At 39.7% G+C, this 22,159-nt stretch overlaps 1 protein-coding gene across 2 annotated transcripts in view; it reads right to left on the reverse strand.

Annotated features, from left to right (window-relative positions):
• NR6A1 (nuclear receptor subfamily 6 group A member 1) overlaps positions 1–22,159 on the reverse strand; it is a 171,263-nt gene that overhangs the window by 112,897 nt on the left and 36,207 nt on the right. For both annotated transcript variants that reach the window (XM_080669666.1, XM_080669665.1), the window contains exon 2: positions 21,375–21,416. In XM_080669666.1, the coding sequence (XP_080525792.1) occupies positions 21,375–21,416 (42 nt within the window). The remainder of the gene's footprint in view (positions 1–21,374; positions 21,417–22,159) is intronic.

A 22,159-nucleotide genomic window follows, 5' to 3' on the forward strand; every position in this document is an offset into this window, starting at 1 on the left:
CCTCACCCTTTAATAAGTAACATATACTAATATAAAATGGGGTATTTGACATTTTCAGAATTACAAAGTATCATTCAAAGCCATTTTCTCAAACATCCATCTGAGTGTGCTTGTATAAATACTACAGTCTCACAATCCTGAAGTTCATTAACTGGTGTACACAAATCAATAGAGTACTCTCAACTTAAAACCTGAAAAGAATGTGAGAGCCTACATCAGCAGTGGTTCTCTGCTCCTGAAATGTGGGTACAGGCTGAAGGGCTGCCAGGGCCAGGATCCTGCCTTCATAGGACTCCAAGGAACATTCAACGCTGTCGGTGAGTTTGGGATTTGAAAAAACCACCGACCGTTGACTGTACCTTGGGCTCCTTACAGACAACACTGTATTTTTGAAGCAAAAGAGCAGGTGTACCTTCACATGCCAAATTAGATCAACAGAAACAGTCCCAATGCCTGTCCCCCAAAAGTGAATTTTTTAAAAGCTCTCCTCTATTTCTATTGCCCATTATTCTTTGTTTTTTGTTGTGTTTTTGACAAATAAGTGTTTTGTTTCAACAAGATGAGAAGAGCTCCATGATAATACTTACTGTGCCATCCTGGTGAGAAATAGAACATAGCAAGAAAACGTTTATTAAAAAACATGTATTTCATTTTAGAGCAAAATCTAAGTATTTTATACCCATTTCTCCTACATACCCTCAAAACTTTTCATTAGGGGCAAGGGGAGGATTTAATAAACAAAAATAGCACAAAACTTTCCAATGTCTTCACAGTTCTTATCACATTCTGCCTCCAATTATAGTTAATGTGGGTAAGTTTTGACAGCCCCATTAGAATATGAGTTATTTGAAAGCAGCTATTGCCTCACTATTTCCATCCACACGTATGCTTATTTAAATGTTTGTTAAATTCAAGTAAAATCTGGTCTGGAGTCAGTCAGATCTGGAATGCATCTTGACTCAACTCCCTAACTAGCTGTGTGACTCTAGACAAATGTCTGAGTCTCAGTGCTTTGATATATAAAATGGGGGATAATAAGAATACCTATCTTCATGGAGTTTTGAGATTCAATGAGATAATACATAAGGTGCTTTGTACCATTCCTAGAACACAGCAAATGCTCTATATATGAAAGCTATTATTATTATTTAATCCAAAATATAACCTGTGCTAATTTAACTTGAAAAGCACTCACATTCTCGGTTCTAAAGAGAGAGGAAGAACTAGGGTCCTCAACTCTTTACACCTTCCAGTATGCAAGCACAGCTGTGTGATCACAGGGCTACTTGCTAGCTTCTCCAGGAGCCCCTTCTCTTCTCTGAACCATAGTTTCCCCATCTTTCAGAACCTCCCAACTCTACTGTCAATATTATTAATAATTATGTGGCTCCTCAATGGTTAGTTACTGAGAGAGGCCAGACACAGACCTCAAAGAACCAGTGTGGAAAAGAGCCAGGAGTCGGGGAGAGCCAAGACAACTCCACCAAAGGAAACACTGATGGCTGCACTCAACATTCATTGCTGTCGGTGGGTTTGAGTCTGAATCAACTCACTGATCAATGAATGCAAACTGCGGACCAAGCAACCCAAGGAAAACAAAGGCCAGACGTGCAGAGAGCTCATCAGCTCCTGTGCTGGGTAGGAGCTGCCGCTGTATCCAATACACTGGCTAATGCCTCTCTTGCTCTATTTGGTTCTAATATGAAATAATTAACATATACTATTATAAAATGGGATATCTGACATTTTCAGAATTACAAAGTACCATTCAAAGTACCTTTGAATGCCTGGTACTTTCATTTTCTCTTTCTTTAAAGATGTTCTTTTGTTACACAAATGACATTTTATAAGAATAAACTATATAACTTGACATCACACCATATTTTTAAAAATCAATACTTTCATAATTTTTTAAATTAAAAAGAATCACATGCTGCCCTGGCCGGTGCTCAGTGGTTAGAGCAGGGGGGTGGAGGACATGCGGCCCGCATACCTCATAAGGCCCATGAAATTATCTGGCCTGGCCCTGCCAAGGCATTAGGGGTGAGCTCATTAAATGACCAAACATAGCAGGCTAATTTTTAAGTTGATAATTTTGTATGGCCCGCAAATGATGTTATAAATATTCAAATGGCCTTGGCAGAAAAAAGGTTCCCTACCCCTGGGTTAAAGCTTAGGCCCACAGACCAAAGGATCAAGAAGAATTCAATCTCTAGACCCAGTTGGGGGCGTGTGAGGGAGGAAGCCAATCTATGTGTCCCTCTTTCGCTCTCCCCCTTCTAACTCCCTTCCATTCTCTCTAAAAATCAATAGAAAAAAAATATCGTCAAGTAAGGATTTAAAAAAAAAGAATCACGTGCTATTTATTACTTAATATTCAAATAGAGAAATATATAAAGTAAAAATTGAAAATCCATTTCCTCAATGGAAATCATCTACAAATATAGTAAGTAAACAATAAGTTTTGTTATAAAAAAACAATAAGTTTAATAACTTGTTACAAATAAAATATAATAAACTTATTTATTTGTTATCTATTTATTAAGATAATAAAATATCATAAACTAAATATTTATATCCTTAAAGAACTTTTTTGTGTGTTTTTGGAGGGTGGCTTAAACAAAAATGTGTTCATTTTATACTTCTGGCTGTACAACCTGCTTTTTCACTCAGCTATACATTGTATACAGCCTTCCACAACAAACTTTTTACAGCATATTCATTCTTTTAAATTACTCTATAGTATGCCTTAGTATGACTGTCCTGCTTATTATTGTTCAAATGTACTTAAATATTCTCTTTTGCCTTTGCAAACCATGTCCCTCAAATAAGAAAAAAACCCAAGTGAGTTAAGAGGTACACATCATTTTTCTTTTCTTTTTTAATATATATTTTTTTATTTCAGAAAAGAAGGGAGAGAGAGAAAGAGAGATAGAAACATCAATGATGAGAGGAAACCATTGATTGGCTGCCTCCCGCACACCCCCTACTGGGGATCAAGTCCGCAACCTGGGCATGTGCCCTTGACCGGAATCAAACCTGGGACCTTTTAGTCCACAGGCTGATGCTCTATCCACTGAGCCAAACCGGCTAGGGCTCATTTTTCTTAATAAAATTTAAAATGCAGTATCAATCTTTTGAATCCTATAACATAAGCCAAGATGAGCCACTAAATTTTTCATTTGATTATGACAGGAAAACAAGAACCCTGGTCATGAATAATTTACCATACACTTAAGTCTGAAATAGAAACAGATTCTCATAGCAAAAGTCAAATTAAAGAGGGCAGTAGGAGAATATTGTCAACTTAGCCTTCCAAAATTTTGGGGATTGCAAGGAAGGAAAAATACAGGTATAGTGAGACAAGAACTAAAAAGAAAAATCAAAAGAAAAATGGGGGAGGGGGGAAGATGATTTCAGAAAAAATATGGAGCTCAGATCAGTGTTTCCTAAATCTGGTTGGGCACCAGAATCATCTAGAGTTTCTTTTTAAAATGCAGATTCTTGAGTTCTTCTCTACACCAACAATAGGGCTCTAAAATCTGTATTTTATTATAACAAGCTCACCAGGTGATTTTTGAGCTACCAAAGGCTGGTCCAAGCAAAGCCAAGCTCACCAACTTAACACCAGCTTCCACCACACCACATTTCATGCCATATACTCTTCAACTATTTCCCAAACTTACCTGCCACCATCTGATATTGCCACAACTCTTCTGAGTACAGACAGGTATAGTCAAACTCACGTTACTATTGATTCTCTCTCTTCAGAGTACATAAAACTTTGCATCATGTTGTGGCAACCAGATCATATCAAATTGTGTCTGATGTTATTTAGAGACTGGTGCATTTGAGTTCTTGCACTCTCAAAAACTAAAATCTCCCTAAAAAACTAATGAACAATAAATAAAAAAACATTAAGTTTAGATGACTGTTCCACCCAAGAAGTATTTATAGAAATCAAAGTGTTTTTTTCTTTCCTACTGGTGGACACAGAGAAAGTGATTCAGATAAAGCTTTTTTTTTTTTTTTTTCAGGATACCTTGTATCCTAAGGCCTTTATTTTCAAACACCAATTATTTCCAAATTTTCTTAACAAAACAGAAAAAGAATGTCTGACATGTTCTTTGAAAAATGTACGTCTGAACAACATGCCATTTATTGACAAAGAATCAGTAGTCATGAAATATGCCAATGAATGAAAAAGTGACATATTTCAACCACCAAAATCCTATGCAGTTTCTCTTAGCTAAAACTAAATGCTATAGGAAGAGAGACAATTACATGAGTTTAAGGGCGTTTTCTACAGATGAGACTGTAAGTAAATACCAGCAATAGAGAAAACATGTGTGATATATAGGGGACAAGAGCAGAATGGTTCTCAGATTGTGTCAGGGAGTCATGAGGAATAGCACTGGAAAGGTAAAAGAACAAATTACAGAAAACCTGAGAACCAGGCAGAAAAATTTAGAATTAGTACAACAGGGGGCCACTTTAAGTGCTGAGCTCTCAAAAGAGATAATGAAAGCAAGACTTCTGAAGTGGGGAAAAGAAAGAGAGATCTGAAAGAGAAAAAGAGAGAGAGAGAAAGAGAAATGTATTGTACAAATGGGCTGAGGCAGCAAGATTGGAAAGACTAGAAAGGCTATCTCAAAATGCCATTTTAGCTTTGTTTTTGTTTTCTTTTTTTCAAAATAGCTGTTTTTATTTAGTCACTGAAAAATTCATACAAAAGAGAAAACCAAAGTCCACTAGTTAGCTCCTCCCATCATTCTGTTCAGTATGTATCCTCTCAAATATTTCAGAGAGATTTAAAATACATGAATTTATATTTAGATAAAGTATCACAAATTATACATAATGTTTCATAACTTTTTTTCAATTAAAATATTGTGGCCATCTTTCTGGCTCAATAAAGCAGATCCAACTTCCAAGGAACTGGATGGTGCCAAACTCTCTTGACTAGATTAAGAGCCCTGGAGTGCACTAAGCAATTAACAATTTCGAATTGAAAGACACAGGAGTTCATTTTTTGAACAGAGATACACATTTGTGATTTATAAGCATGGAGCTAAGAGTGAATGTAAAGAAAAAAGATAGGTAACAAATAGTTATTGGACACCTACCAGGCACCTTGACTACAACAAATGCCAGAAAATATGGAGGAAACAAAAGTATATAGTACAAATGACAGGCCAAATTCTAATGGACAAATAATTCCAAGTGTGAAAAGTTCTGCAAAATAGAAAACTATGGAAGCAAATATTGGAAGAGACCAATCCAGTCTTGGAAGTGAGAAAGGTCTGGGAGGTAACCTGAAGAAAGTGACATTTAAATGAAGACCTGAAAGGTAAGTGCAAATTACCTGGGTGAGGCAGGTGGGGTGAGCATTCCAAGTAGAGGGAATGGATGGCATGTGTACATAGGGCATAGTGCTTTCATAAAATTAAAAGTGTGGCTAAAGCATGTAGAAGGCAGAGAAGAGGTCATGAGACAAGGCCGGAAAAGAAGGCAGGAAATTTAAAATATTACTGATAGTCTTAGAACAGTTTTTTGCAGTGATAGTCATGGATGAAAATATATATCTGGAAAGCTAATGGTGAAGAGCTTGAACCAACTATGTGAACCTTGACAAGTTAGTTCCCCTTTACTAGTAAATCTGTGTCATCATAGGAGATGTGGTAATAGTATTTACTTGACAGGGCTCCTTGAAGAGTAAGAATACAGGTAAAACATTTTGCGCAGAACCCGGTAGATACTATCTAAACAACATACTAAGATCTCTGTGTGTGTGCGCGCAACACACACACTGGCTGATTAAGTTAAAGTAAAAAGCAGCCCATCTGGCATGGCTCAGTGGTTGAGCATCAACCAATGAACCAGGTCACGGTTTGATTCCAGGTCAGGGCACATACCTAGGTCGAGGTTTCCATCCCCACTACAGGGCGTGCAGGAGGCAGCTGATCAATGATTCTTTCTCATCACGGGTGTTTCTATCTCCCTCTCCCTCTCCTTTCCTGTCTGAAATTAATGTAAATATTTTTTTAAAGTAAAAAGCAGACTAAAAGTATGGAAGCAAACCTGTTAACAATTGAAATCTCTACATTATAGAATGAAAGGTGACTTTTATGTTTATTATTTTAACTCATCTATGTCTTCCCAGTGTTTAGCAATAACCAGGAACTATTAAGAAAAATTATTTTTAAATGTCTGTTTTTTAAAAGCAAAGATTTCTTTTAGATGCAAGATTTACCTATATTTGATTGAAAAACAGATGGAAGAATTCGCAGTGGAAAAGGAGGAAATAATGGACTATTTTTATCAAGAAAAGGGACCTGCAGAAAGCATAGCTGCAGGGATAGTAGAAAGCGACACCTGACCAAAGCTAGGCTTATCCTCTTTGCTGAGCATTGAAAACTTGAACACAAATGCTTCAGTTAGTCTGTGTTGAGTATGGATACTGAAAAGACATGACAAAGTAGGGCAGAGCACAGGTATCCATTTTCCATCATGGACACAGAAGCAAAGACTATTAGTCTGAAGGAGAAGAAATATATGAAGTTGAGTCAAAGCAAAGATAAGCACCAGCCTCACTTCACTCACTCTCTATTTAGACCAGTTACTTCTTCATTATTCAGCTTCTTGTGTTTAACTCATATATTTCTTTACAACCCCTAAGACTAGATCAGATTCTCAAAGCTCTGAAGTTTTCTTTGGCTATTATGAACAGGGCAATGAGAGGCACTATAGTCTTAACCTTTAGCCTTAAGTTTCTCATCTGGGAATCACCACATACTTGATAAGGTTGTGATGGGAATTATATTGGGTGAGAATAAAATACTTGGCAAAGCACCTGACACACGGCAAACCCCACTAAAGGTAGTTCTTTTCTATATTACTTTGGTTTACTTATAATTCTGAACATTAGGTAACAATCATATAACTAATAAGTTAGAATATAGATTGCACCAAGCATGTCAAGAACACTAATCGGCCGAAGCCAGTTCGGGTCAGTGGATAGAGCATCGGCCTGCGGACTGAAGAGTTCCAGGTTCCATTCTAGCCAAGGGCACATGCCCAGTAGGGGGAGTGCAGGAGACAGCTGATCAATGATTCTCTCTCATCATTGATGCTTCTATCTCTCTATCCCTCTTTCATCCTCTTTGAAATCAATAAAGAAGTATATTTTTTAAAAGAAGAAGAAGAACAACAACAAGAAAAAGAAGAACAAGAACAAGAACAAGAAGACTAATCAACAGTAATTCCTGCCGGATGGTATTCTTTACACATGACAGCACTATATTACTAACTTGTGAGCAGCCATAACAACTCTCAATCCAAATCTATTTCTCCCAAATGTTTCTATTCCCATTGTATTTTTTTCCCCATTGTATTTTTGAAGCTTTAAAAATGAGCCTTTGATCTTTCATCTGCATTTGTAGGATCATTTCCACTAATTTACCAATGTCACTTATGAGATGTTTGCTTGGTGGTATTTTTTATCCTGTTTCAAAAGAGAAAACAAAGGTCAGAGGTTGAAACTAACATCAGAATTCACATTAAGTGAAGAGAATGTAATATATTTTTGGTGAAAGATAATTGTCAAAATTCTGACTATTAGGAAAGGGTGACTAAGGCATTTTAAGTGTTTGTGTAACAAAACCTCTCAGAGAGACAGAGACAGAGAAAGGAACAGAAGTAAATCTCACAACTAAGATTATTTTGATAAAAATCATGTTTAGGGCTTGGCGTACTGCATCTTAGTTATGCTGACAGAATACTGGACAACTAAGATGCTAAACAATCCAGACACAACAAATCAACAAAAGTCCCAGCACAAAATCTTTACATAAAGGATTTTATTTCCTTTTCAATTACATAAGTCTACTCCATTCAACACAAGGAAAAACAATTTGGTGTTAGATTCACATAACTATTCTGTCAACAGAACTGATCACATAATGAGTAGCAATTCTATCAACAGTATTAGAGCTATTAGTATAAATATCTCTACATACACACATATACCCAGAATGGTGAGATTAAGTCACCAAAACACCTCTTTTCTATTTCACATCTAAGTTTCAAAGGCTCGTTGCACTAAGCCTCCTTCTAGCTAGCCTGTAGCTATTTTCCTACCTCTCCTCCTTCCCAATATTTTAGCCCCAAGATTCTCAAATGTAAAAAATTAATTCAACATTTATCTCCATCTTATGAGTGACTGATGTTCAATTCATTTCTACTTATGAATAAAGGCTACTTGTAAGTAGTTTGTTAACTATTTATAAAATCCAACTAAGCATAAACCTAACACCTAAAATTAATAAGACTCTTTCGTATTATAAGAAGAAGACTGGCTACTACAAAATGGGTGGCAATGTTGCAGATATCCTACTGCAAGTACATACATAAAATCGGCTGAAAATCTTATAATTCTCAGAACTGCTGGGGGAATTAACAACAGCTTTCAATTGCTGCTATTCTTGCTTTTTAATCTTCAATTATGACTCAATCAACAACATCGTTTTCAAATTAGTCTGATACCTGCTGTGTATAATGATAGGTATTACCTCAATAGTATCCTTATTTTTAAAATTTACAGTAATTAGACTTTGAAATGTATATGTCGCTTCAAATATGAACTATACCACAGTCAAAGAAATGTGAATGGAGAGCCATTGAATAAGTCAAGATTCCCAAGTTTGAGGGGCAAGGGAAGGGAGGCAGTATCTATCTATGTATATATATATGTTTTTTTTTAACTGATTTGAGAGAGGATGAGGAAGATGTAGGGGAGAGAACGATGTTTGTTGTTCCACTTATTTATGCACTCATTGGTTGATGCTTGTATGTGCCCCTGACCCGGGATCAAACCCACAACCTTGACATATAAGGATAACACTATAACCCTTAGCTACCCAGCCAGGGTCCCTTATTTTTAGAGTTTTCATACATGCTCTTAGAATGAGCTAAAGGCTCATTCCTTCTCTCAGATTTTGAGGCCTAGCAGTATTATTTTTCAGAAAATCTTGATTTTCTGTTGTTTAATTATGAGTTTTACCGTATAAGCATTGTTTTTTTTTTTTTTTTTTTTTTTTTTAAATATATTTTATTGATTTTTTACAGAGAGGAAGGGAGAGGGACAGAGAGTTAGAAACATCGATGAGAGAGAAACATCGATCAGCTGCCTCCTGCACACCTCCCACTGGGGATGTGCCCGCAACCAAGGTACATGCCCTTGACCGGAATCGAACCCGGGACCTTTCAGTCCGCAGGCCGACGCTCTATCCACTGAGCCAAACCGGTTTCGGCCGTATAAGCATTGTTGTATTTTTCTGAGTCCTTGCTCTTGGCTCTTCAGCTGTTAGGGCTTGTTGCCACCTAGTGGACCAAACAGGAATAAATGCCAATGCATTATCACAGGTTCTCACCTCTATGCTTTCAAAAGATACCACTAGATGGAGACTTCAAACTTTAAGTAGAAGGAGAGCTCTTACACCTATCCAGAAAGTTAGTAAAAAAAAAAAACTAACACAGGTTCACATAAGTAAAATAAAAAGAAATGTGTCCAAAATAATGAGTTAAATAAAAATAAAAATCTTTTGGAGGCAGTATGGCACATAGGTTAAGAAAATATGCCTTGACTCTTATGAACATAATCACAAAAATCCACAAAAAAATTACCAAGTTTAATTTGCAATATATACAAATTATAATACATCTTGACTATATGAAGCTTACCCCAGGATTGCCAGGCTGGCTCCATTTTTAAATGATAATACATTATGACCAGCAAGGAAATGGCAAAGATGCAAACTCTCACTCATTTTTCCACTGTATCATTCTACCTTCCCATTAGGGTCACTTTTATCAACATAACCCTGCAACAGCCAGGAGAGCACAATTCATATGAGAAGCTACTAAGGCTCCCCTCATTCTCAATAGTACCGTAGTGTAAAGCCTGACAATAAAGGAGGCCAATTCTGATAACCTGATTAGTGAATGGAGGCAGAGCTGCAAGGAGATGCCTGAAAATGCTACTCTAGGCTTCTACCCTGGTTCTTGGGCTTCAAGATGGTTCCTGCTACTTGAAGACACTGATTCCCCTTCCTTTGAGCAATTTCAAGGAACGAGAATTCTGAATGTAAAATCTTGATCTAAGTGGGAAGTTGGAGCCCAGGTGGTTCAAGTTGGCAGAACCACCTTGGAAACTTGGTAGCTGAAATGAGAATCAGAGATTTTTTTATTTTATTTATTTTTTTTTTCAAATTTTTATTAAGGTATTATATGTGTACATTTCTTACCATTACCCCCCCCCACCCCACTCCCATACATGCCCTCACCCCCCAATGTTTTGCATCCGTTGGTTACTCTTATATGCATGTATACACGTCCTTCGGTTGATCTCTTATTTCCCCCACCTCTCCCTAACCTTACCGCTGTAATTAGACAGTCTGTTTGATGCTTTACTGCCTCTGTAACTATCTTTTTGTTCATCAGTTTATAATGTTTTTCATTATCCCCAAATGAGTGAGATCATGTGGTATTTTTCTTTCATTGACTGGCTTATTTCACTTAGCATAATGTTCTCTAATTCCATCCAGGTGTCTACAAATGGTAGTAATTCCTTCTTTTTTATGGCAGCATAGTATTCCATTGTGTAGATGTACCATAGTTTTCTGATCCAGTCATCTGCTGACGGGCACCTAGGTTGTTTCCAAATCTTAGCTATTGTAAATTGTGCTGCTATGAACATAGGGGTGCATATATCCTTTCTGATTGGTGTTTCTGGTTTCTTGAGATTTTTTTATTTTAAACATACTGTACCTTTATTTAATACAAGAGCCTTGTTGAAAAATAAAAAATAAAATGTAGGAATACTAAAAATTACCCTACAATCCCGTTCGCCCAAAGATACTACTAATAAATAATTCAGTGTATCTTCTTCCAGACTACAATCTGCCTTCTTCTTAATGATTCCATAGTATTCCATTGCACGAATAACCACAATCCATTTAATTATTCCCCTATTAAACTTATGAGCTGTTTCTAATCTTTTTGCTATTAAATGCTGAGAGGAATATCTGTGAATATACATTTTGCATACCTGTCATTTCTTATAGAATAAATACCTATGAATACTTATAAATACCTATGAATATTTATTAACTGCTAAATCTGCAATTTTAAATTTTTAAATTTTAAACTGCTAAACCTACAAAAATAAACCTGTACATGGTCAGTTTTGCAGTTATTATTAGATTACACTCCTAAGAGTTCCCATTTTCCCACATCAACTACACTGACAATTATCATTCTTTAAAATAGGAGCTGCAAACTCAAATGCCTACAGAAGACTGACAGGAAACATAAATGGATGAAGACTGACAAAAAACATATGGGATGGGAGTGTATGCTCACCTGAGAATGCATGTTCATTTAATAGGGCAGCCTATTCTGTTCCAGCCAAAAGGCACCATGTAGAATCCAGGCCCCGTGTTAGATCCTCCAATTTCAAGAAGGCCAAAAACCCAAATTTTTATGCAACTTTTGCAGGTTTTAAATGTTAGCAACAAACATGTTTTTATTTAAACATCCAGGTAGCCAACAAAATACATCTATAAGCTAGACATTTAGCACATGGAATTATGTTCTAAGGTAAAAAAGATGTAACACATTTTCATTTTGAATCTTATTATATTCATGACTAGAGACCTGATGCACGAAATTCATGCACGTGTAGGCCTTCCTTCTCCTGGCTGCCGGCACTGGCTTTCCTCTGGCACCCAAGACCTGGGCTTCCCTGGCAGCCCCGGCTTTGTCCGGAAGGGCGTCTGGTCTAATTAGCATATTATGCTTTTTTTATTATTACAGATGCTTATCTCTTCCTGTGCTTACCAACAGAAAATGTATTTGTTTACTTTTGGTTCACAGTGACTGCTAGAGCCTTCAGAAAAAAGACGCTTATCTTTTTTTTTCCAGATTCATATCTACAAACATTGGACACCAAAAAAAAAAAAAAAAAAAAAAAAAAAAGATTATGTAACAGAAGCTAAAGCGTTGTGTTAAGTGACCAAAGTGTGCTCAGAAAAAGCATATGAGGTCTCATTTAGGACTGAGTTGCCTTACTCTCCTCGGCATACATACATCATACCATAAGATTTTTTTAGAAAAAATGCTAATTTGTAAAACTATGCATAACTTAGAAGAGGGTGGCTGTAATAATCTAGGGCTCCCTCCACTTGATACATTTATCTAAGCAAATTTTCTCTTTGGTGAGACATCAAAAAAGGAAGAGAAGAATTCCCACACATCTCCCTTTGTTATCATACTGAATTTAAACAAGCATTTTCAACTTTTTTAAATGAAAAAAAAAAAAAACCACAGATGTTTATATAAATCTTTCTCTGATCTCAAAAATGTTACTGCAGTACTGCTCCGTTAGGAAGAACAATTTCAGCAACCTCTCCAGTGTCAGTTTCTTCTCATTCCTTCTTAGTCATCCATTATAAATCTCCAGACCCAGATATTCATTCCCTGCAGCCACCAGAGATAATGGCAGAGATCCTTGACTATCCAAGGTCCCAACAACAGCTTTTGAATGCAACTATCTTTTCTTCAATTGTAAACAAGTCCTAAACTCTTGGCTCCATAGGGAGTCCCAACCAAGTCAGTATAAACTCTGAAACAGGAGCAGAGGTCAAGGGGATGAGAGCTCAGCCTAAGCTCTGGATCTCACACCACTCCCACCCTGTTCAAAAGAATCCTTATCAGAAATCCAGACCCAATGTTAGATCTTCCCAGCAAAAAGGTCACATTCAGGAGACTTGATCTAGCAATGATTCAGCTGAAAAAGCAGGCTCTTGGAACAGTTATGACTGCAAAATACCTAAATCACTAACAGAATGTTGTGGAGGAAAGGTGACATAAGGGAAAAACAAGGGAGATTTGTGAACTTATCTTCATTTTTTTCAGGAAAGAACCTATCTGATAAATGGATAAATCCTTAACCTGAGCCACAGAAGAAATCTCTTGCCTGTTCATCCTACCATTACCCATGGATTCCCTGTTTGGTAGCTATTAGTATGACAAGAGAGGGCAAAGATTAAATTTAACTTTCAAGTTTCTTTTGAAATGTTCATTTACCTACATCCTTGATCAGTAGAAGACTATATATATAAACCAAAGTGTGCTCAGAAAAAGCATATGAGGTCTCATTTAGGACTGAGTTGCCTTACTCTCCTCGGCATACATACCTAGGTTAGCAAGAATCTGTATTATACAGTGTTTTAAAAATGGTTAATAGTCAAGTATTTAACTGCACAATTTTTTCCCCTCAGCATGCTCTCTATAAGGCTTTGCTACTTCCCAAAGAGAAAGTGCATAGTCTGAGTATTTGTTTTAATAGGCAGAGGATTAACTCTTTAGTTTTCTAAGAGGTTAAGTAAATGGGTTGGCAGATGGTCATTTGGGAGGTTACCTGCTGCTGGTTGGGGAAAGAGGCCAAAAATATTCTAACAATCAACCAGATGGTAAAGAACAGCCTTAGCCAAAGTGGTCAGCAGTGCATGAGCTCTGCTCCTCTGAGGAAACTACTTACAAAGCAGTAACTTACACCTGCTAACATCTGGAATGACTTACCTTTGTGTCATTAAGAAACACAGGCTATTCTAATTAAATAAAGTGCAGTTACAACAGCCCGTGAGTGCAGAGACTGAGAATTTCAACTTTACCTTGTACAGCCTAAAACAGGAAACTTAATAGTATTTACCATTTGCCAAGCATTATTCTAAATATATATATTACTTCACAACAGCCCTATAAAGTAGGAATAACTTTTTATTGCCCCCATTTTACAGATGGAAACACTGAGACACAGAGAGATTAAATAAATTTAGCCAAGATTACGGAGCTAGTAAATACTGAAGCCAAGCAATCTTAAGCCACAGCCCATGTTCTTAATTCTAAAAAGTTTTGAGCTAAAGGGTTCAACTGAAATGCAGACAAAAAATTTATACAAAAACATGTTAACTGTGGTATTATTTATAACTAGTGGCCTGTTGCAGATTCATACACATTGAAAGGAAATTAATTAGAAGAAAGATTTGTGTGGTAATTACGTTACTGCAAAAAATTACATGTCAAAATAGTATATATAGTATCCTATCTAATAAAAGAGTAATATACAAATTGACCATCACTCCAACACACAAGATGGCCACCCCCATGTGGTCAAAGACGGCTGCCCCCATGTGGACACAAGATGGCCAGCAGGGGAGGGAAGTTGGGGGAGACCAGGCCTGCACGGGAGGACAGTTGGAGGGGACCCAGGCCTGCAGGGGAGGGCAGTTGTGGGGGACCAGGCCTACAGGGGAAGACAGTTGGGGGGGACCAGGCCTGCAGAGGAGGGCAGTTGTGGGCGATCAGGCCTGCAGGGGAGGGCAGTTAGGGGTGACCAGACCGGCAGAGGAGGGCAGTTGGGGGAGACCAGGCCAGCAGGGGAGGGCAGTTGGGGGAGACCAGGCCAGCAGGGGAGGGCAGTTGGGGGAGACCAGGCCAGCAGGGGAGGGCAGTTGGGGAGACCAGACCTGCCGGGGAGGGCAGTTGGGGGAGACCAGGCCAGCAGGGGAGGGCAGTTAAGGGTGACCAGGCCTGCAGGGGAGGACAGTTGGGGATGACCAGGCTGGCAGGGGAGGACAGTTAGTGGCGACTAGGCCTGCAGGGGAGGGCAGTTTGGGGTAACCAGACTGGCAAGGGAGGGTAGTTAGGGGTTACCAGGGAGCAGGGGAGGGCAGTTAGGGGTGACCAGGCTGGCAGGGGAAGGCAGTTAGGGGTGACCAGGCTGGCAGGGGAGGGCAGTTAGGCATCAATCAGGCTGGCAGGGGAGTGGTTAGGCAGTGATCAGGCTGGCAGGCAGAAGTGGTTAGGGGCAATCAGGCGGGCAGGCAGGCAAGCGGTTGGGAGACATCAGTCCTGGATTGTGAGAGGGATGTCCAACTGCTGGTTTAGGCCCGATCCCAGTGGGGTCCCAGATTGGAGAGGGTGCAAGCTGGGCTGAGGACACACACCCCCTACGTGTACGAATTTTGTGCACCGGGCCTCTAGTCATAAAATTAAAACACGTGTGTGACTGGTGCCAGTGAGAGCATTATATGTTTATTTTTAGGTTGCCAGTGCATGTCATATGTACCAGCCAGTTGGTCGGTCGGATGGTCAGTCACTTTGCCTTTTATATATAGAGATGTACAAAAAACTGGAAGCAATCTAAAAGTCCAACAATAGGAGAACAGATAAATAAATCATGGTAAAGTTATTATAATGAAATATTATCCTACCATTAAAAAATATTTATGAAAAATGCTGCATGACTTGGAATAATATTCCCAATCCAATGCTGGGGGGAGGGTGGGGGAACAGGATACAAAACTGTATATATTTTATAATTGCTACTTATTTATGCAAAAAATAAGCTCAGCCCAGGCCAAGTAGCTAGCTCACTTGGTTGGAGCATCGCCCTAATATGCCAAGGCTGCAGCTGCAGGTTCAATCCCCGGTGATGGCACATTCAAGAATCAACAAATGATTGCATAAATAAGTGAACAACGAATCAGTGTTTCTATTTCTTTGTTACGCTCTCTCAAAAAAAAAATCATGAAATAAAAAGTTTTAAAAATATACAAAGCCATGGCCATTTGGTTAGAGAACTGTCCCAATACACCAAGGTTGAGAGTCAAGGCACATACAAAAATCAACCAATGAATGTGTAAATAAGTGCAATAACAAATTGATGTCTCTCTCTCTCCCTAAAATCAATAAACAAAAATTTAAAAGAAATATATTTGTCAAAGAAATAAGCTCAGATACAAAAGAAAGGACATATTCTCAAAAAGAAACAATGGCTATTTCCAGGTGGTGAGATCAGGGAGATATATATATATATATATCTCCTATCTAATAAAGAGGGAATATGCTAATTGACCATCACTCCATCACCAAGATGGCTGCACCCACAGCTGAGGCCAAGTTCCCTTAAGGAGCCTTAACCAGCGATCAGCAGGGACCTGAGGCTACGCCCTCCCCTGCTCCCATGGGGCTTGACAGGGGACCTCAGGCTGTGCCTCCCCACCCGGCAGGGCTTGACGGGGACCTCAGGCCTCGCCCCCTGCCCCGGCGCCAGGCTGGGGGACCTCAGGCCACGACCCCTGCACTGGTGCCAGACCAGGGGACCTGAGGCCACATACCCCACCCGGCGGGACTTGACGGGGGACCTCAAGGTGCGCTTCCTGTCCTGGTGCTGGGCTAGGGGACCTCAGTCTGCTCCCCCCGCCCCAGGGCCAGGCCAGGGGACCTCAGGCCACGCCCCCCACCAGGTGGGGCTTGACAGGGGACTTCAGGCCGTGCCCCTGACCCCAGCACCAGGCCGGGGGACCTCAAGGCCGCAACCCCCGCCCCAGCACCGGGCCAGGGGACCTGAGGCTGCGCCCCCCTGCCTGGCAGGGCTTGACAGGGAACCTCAGGCCATGCTCCTCACCCAGCAGGGCTTGACGGGGGACCTCAAGGTGCACCCCTAGTGCTGGGTCGGGGGAACTCAGGCTGCGCCCCCTGCCCAGCGGGGCTTGACGGGGAACCTGAGGCTGTGCCCCCCTCCCGGTGCCAGGCTGGGGGACCTAAGGCTGCATCCCCCCACCTGGCAGGGCTTGACCGGGGACCTCAAGGCACGCCCCCCCCGCCCCATCTGGAGGTCCTCAGGCCATGCCCCCATCCTGGCGCCGGGCCAAGGGACCTGAGGCTAGCCCCCTGTTCAGTGGGGCTTGACAAGGGTGGGACTGGCTGGGTCTGGATCTAGCCCAATTGCGGGGGGGCGGCTGGGTCTAGGTCTCACATGATTTTGAGGCGCATGTGGGTGGGTGGGGACTTGACTCTGGGTCCCCCTTTTAATGTGCACGAATTTCGTGCACCGGGCCACTAGTGTATGTGTGTGTATATATATATATATACATATATACATATATACATATATACATATATATATATATATATATATATATATACACACATATATACACACACACACACACACACACACACACACACACACACACACACACATTTAGTGTTTTCCACAATGAACATGCATTGTCCTACTAACAAAGTCAATTTTTCCTTTTCATCAAGCTATACCAAGATCTTTTTTTTTAAATATATTTTTATTGATTTCAGAGAGGAAGGAGAAGAGGGAGAGAGAGACAGAAACATGACTGATGAGAGTGAATCACTGACTGGCTGCCTCCTGCACGCCCCCTACTGGGGACCAAACCCGAAACCCCGGCATGTGCCCTTGACCAAAATCGAACCTGGGACCCTTCAGTCTGCAGGCTGACGCTCTATCCACTGAAACCAAACCGGCTAGGGCTATACCAAGATCTTTAAGCACTTGGTAAAAAATAGCTAAAAAACACCTACTCTAACTTCAAGTAGCTCCTTTCCTTGGGATAATACCCTTTGAACATCAAACAATACAGTCAGCACATACCAAAAAGAATGCTCATCTTCAACTTTGAAAACAGCATTAAAATGAGTATTTTCAATTTTGGTCAATGATTACTCTCTAATTGCTTGTAGAATTATTTTATAAGTAGAGAAATGGATTTAACTATTTACAGGCCAAAAACTCAGAAATGACTTTGCTGAAACAGATAATAAGGGACAAAAGTTTGACTTTGGAGGAAGAACAGCTGTTGCTAATCCAACTATTTACCCTTTGACCCTCTCTCTGGCCAATGACTGAACAATATCAATTGTTTTCCTATTATGTGCTGTTTACAATCCCTGAGAGGCATGAAAGGAATTAATAATTTAGCCTAGAAAGCTAACAGCCTTTATTGGGGAGCCCCTTGTCTGTGGGGCAGAAATCAGAGTAAGTAGCGGTCCTTAAGTCACAGATCCCTTTACTGTTCCTGTTTTATAACCTAATTGGCCCCCAAACATAAATCAATTATTTCTCCTGTTTTAAGCAACAATGACTTCTATTATCTAACTTCCCTTGTATCAAGTCAGTCCTTGTTCTCTTGGGTTTTACAACTACACAGTAAACACGATGGCTGAGGAAAAAACTCGGGGAGCAGGGCAGACTGGGGTTATTTGGAAACAGAAGCGCAGAAAGGTTATGCTGTTTTGAACTTCTCTTGACCTTTGACTGCCCTTGTCCCTAGCTTATGCTAATAAGGCAGGGTACAGAGATGCTTCTTGTAGAAATGAACTTAGCCTGAACCTGTGCCCTAACATTGGACTCCAGGAAGCCCAGGAATCATAGGAAGGCAGTCAGAGTGTGAACAGCTGCCCATATTCTAAACATGGCTACCTATCTGTTCTATTACAAGAAAAGGTGTTTTAAAAGTGGCCATTTGAATTGGACAAAGTAAGTCCTTCCTCATCTAGTTCCAACACATCCCACCTGTTGTCCCAAAAAGTTACTGTCTACCACCACTGCCAGGCACAATGGGAAATCAGCAACAATGGTATTTTCTCATCCAAAATAAGCAAGTATGAGCAGGTTTTCCCTATCAGGAATTGGGGAAGATTGGGGAAGCCATTGGGACCTCTAAATGGCCAAGATGCATCATAAAGAAATCCCTATTGTTCTCAATCTTATGTGCGAAAGTCATGAAGTATTAACATAGGAGATGTAATTCCTTCCCAGTCAGAAGCCAAAGAATTTGCAATATCAACAACAACCAATTTAACCAATTGGAGGCAGCCAATCTATGTTGTGTTCTCACATCCATTTTTCTCTCTCTCTCTCCCTCTCCCTTCCTCTTTTTCTAATAATCAATAAACTATTTTTTTTTTTTCAAATAGACCATCTTAGTCTTGAGATTCCCCATCGCTCAGTAGGGCTGACCATGCTCATTTGAACCCCAAGACTGGTTCAAATCAAAATAATAATATTTCTGTTCATTTATTATTATAATATCAGACTTGCATGTATTTCTTCCAAGAGAAAGAACAAAACACTAACTTCACAAAAATATTATGAGCATTATTGAGAGTATTACTAGTAAACACATAAACTAAGCACAACTTTTTAAAGAAAAGTGATCTTTTTAGGCGACTTCCATTGTGTACTGATACATAAAAGTAGAGGCCCGTTGCACAAAATTCGTGCAAGGGGCTTGGCCTTCGCAGCCCCGGCAGCCCCGGCTTCGTACATAAGGTTGTCCGGAAGGTCATTCGGTTGTCTAGTCTAATTAGCATATTATGCTTTTATTATTATAGATGATTAAATATTTGTTTATTCTCACGGAATGGAGAGGTCTATAAGTCACATATCTAGCTAGAACGTCTATGCAGAAATGTTAAATGAGTTAGAATTAGTTGGCCCAGAAAGAAGAATCATCCAGTAATAATCTTATGAAAATAACAAGAGCCTTTACTAGAAGATGGGCATAATTTGTTTTCAATTGCTACTAAGTGCAGAAAAGGAGAATAAGTTTAGGTACTATGTGCTAAATTAGAGGTTTAAAAAGGTTTTTTTCCAATAATTCCAGATAAGAAAAGATTTTCCAATACATAGTTAATACATGAAGGCAGGACCTAGACTTGTATATCCCTGGAGCACAGAAATGGGCCTGGAGCAGAGAAAACACTCATTATCTGAGTCCTCAATTATCTGGCATATTTTATGCATATTTTCTGCCTGAAATATTACAGGGCATCTTAATATCCTTTCTAGTGTTCAAAAATGATTTTAAGAAAGAAGCATAACTCAAGAATTTACCTTTTCCTCCTCCTAAATGAAGGCTATTCATAAGAGGACAAAGAGAAATTGGCACGTTCACTGATAGTACTGGAATTTCAGGTGGCAGAGCAGGGTAAACTGAGCCTATACTACCTACAAAACTGATTCCGAACTTTCCAGCTTCTAGAAAAACAAATCCATTTCCGTTGTGTTTAATAAGCTTCGTGGGATTTATTTTGTCTTGCCATTAATAAGTATTAGTTGAACAAACATAAATGTTTATACTATTAAGGTGTGTGTGGGGGGCGAGGGTGGTATGTGAGAAGATCCACAACGTCAGAGAAATGACGTTAGCCAGGATGGTGAGAAGGTGAACTTCACCACTTACCCCAACAGCAGATTGGTGACAAATAGCCAGCCCCATGACCCTAAAATGTAACAGAACTAGAAAAATAACTCATGGATTCTCAATCTAAATTATCATCAGACTTTTGGACTTTATAGCAAAATAAGGTCTATATACACTGCATATTCCCATATCCTATTTCTAATAGTTATAACAATATCCGAGAATGATGAATGCCACATTTTAAAAAATATTTTTTTATTAATTTCAGAGAGGCAGGGAGAGGAAGAGAGAGATAGAAAACCAATGATGAGAGAGAATCATTGATCACCTGCCTCCTGCATGCCACACACTGGGAATCGAGCCTGCAACCCAGGAATGTGCTCTGACCGAGAATCGAACCATGACCTCCTAGTTCATAGGTTGATGCTCAACCACTGAGCCACACCAGCTGGGCAAATGCCACATTTTGAGAGCACTGGAAACACAAGTGATTATCTATGATCAAGACTTACATAGTCCTGCCCTGGCCAGTGTGACTCAATTGACTGAGCATCATCCCATGCACCAAGAGGTTGCTGGTTCAATTCCTGGTCAAGGGCACATGCCCGGGTTTTGGGCTAGATCCCTGGTAGGGGACGTGTAGGAGGCAGCCAATCTATGTTGTGTTCTCACATCCCTGTTTCTCTCTCTCTCTCCCTCTCCCTTCCTCTCTTTCTAATAATCAATAAACTATTTTTTTTAAAAGACTTAAATAGTCCTGAAAAGCATCATTTAATTAGACCTTGAAATAATTACTCTCATATCATCCCCTTAAGAATGTAGATGAAGGTGTTTCAGAAATTAAACTCTGGTATAAAAGTTATCAATTTTAAGTATCTAAACCAAGCATAATCCTTTTTTGAAAAAAATGTCAAAACTAATAAATACTTTAGAAAAGTGGTTGTGGGTATATGGTTGTATGTGTACATAAATGAAAGTACAATTATTGTTGTTACTGGTTTCATGGGAAGATGGATGGACAGGAAAAGGAGATTAGAATTAAATAGAAATTTTCAGCAAACCAATGTTCTATGAATGGGCTCAATCCTGGCCACTGAATACGATCAGGAAAAGAAAAAGAAAGCATAACTAGGAAAGATACAATGCCCTCCCCATAATTATAAACTGAAGTGAAAATAAAATCTGAGTCAATAAAGGCCTCTCCATGACATCTGAAGTTATACTTTTAAAAGTACACATACACATCCCTTTTTTAGTCACAAACACTGGGGAACATTCAGAACTTACTAGTGCCTGGGTCGAGCTCTGCCAAGTCATCCTGACAAAAACCTAAAGAGAAAACAACAGAAAAAGATTATGATTTGTGAATTACTCCAAGGTGACACCAAATATAAAAATGCAAATATCATATAGTATTTTTTAAAATCCAGACTCAGAAGTCAAATTTGGATTTAAATCCTAGTTCTAGCAAAGAAACCAAGATGGCGGCATAGGTAAATACCTGAACTTGCTCTCTTGCACAACCACTTCAAAACTACAACTAAAAGACAAAACGGACATCATCCAGAACCACAGGAAGGCTGGCTGAGTGGAAATTCTACAACTAGAAGGAAAGAGAAAAGCACACGGAGACTTAGATGAGCTGCGGAAGTAAAGTGCAGAGGTACAGAAGCACGCGCGCGAGGAAAGGGCTGGCATCTGAGTACGCAGCTGTCTTTTTCAATCCAGAGGGAGATACAAGCTCCCGACTGCTCTGAACTCCAGTTCTGGGCGAGACTCTGGGAACCCAGACTCATATGGGGAGAAACTGGACTGTCTGGCATCGGGCAGAACTTGAGGGCGGCTTTCTCTCAGAGGAGCTTGCAGCAATTACCAAAGGACACTGAGACCTGGGGGCCTCTTAGGGCAGGGCTGACAGGAAGTCATTGCTGTTTGCTCCGCCCTGAGACCCTGACCCACCCAAGCTGTGTGCAGAGGCTTTTGCATATGAATGGCCTGGTCCTTTAAAATCTAAACTTACCTATCAAACTGCAGCTGAGTCAGAGAGACCCAAAACATCCAAAAGAAGGCCC

The sequence above is a fragment of the Plecotus auritus genome, assembly GCF_963455305.1.
Source record: "Plecotus auritus genome assembly, chromosome: 5".
In the NCBI taxonomy this organism is placed as follows: domain Eukaryota; kingdom Metazoa; phylum Chordata; class Mammalia; order Chiroptera; family Vespertilionidae; genus Plecotus; species Plecotus auritus.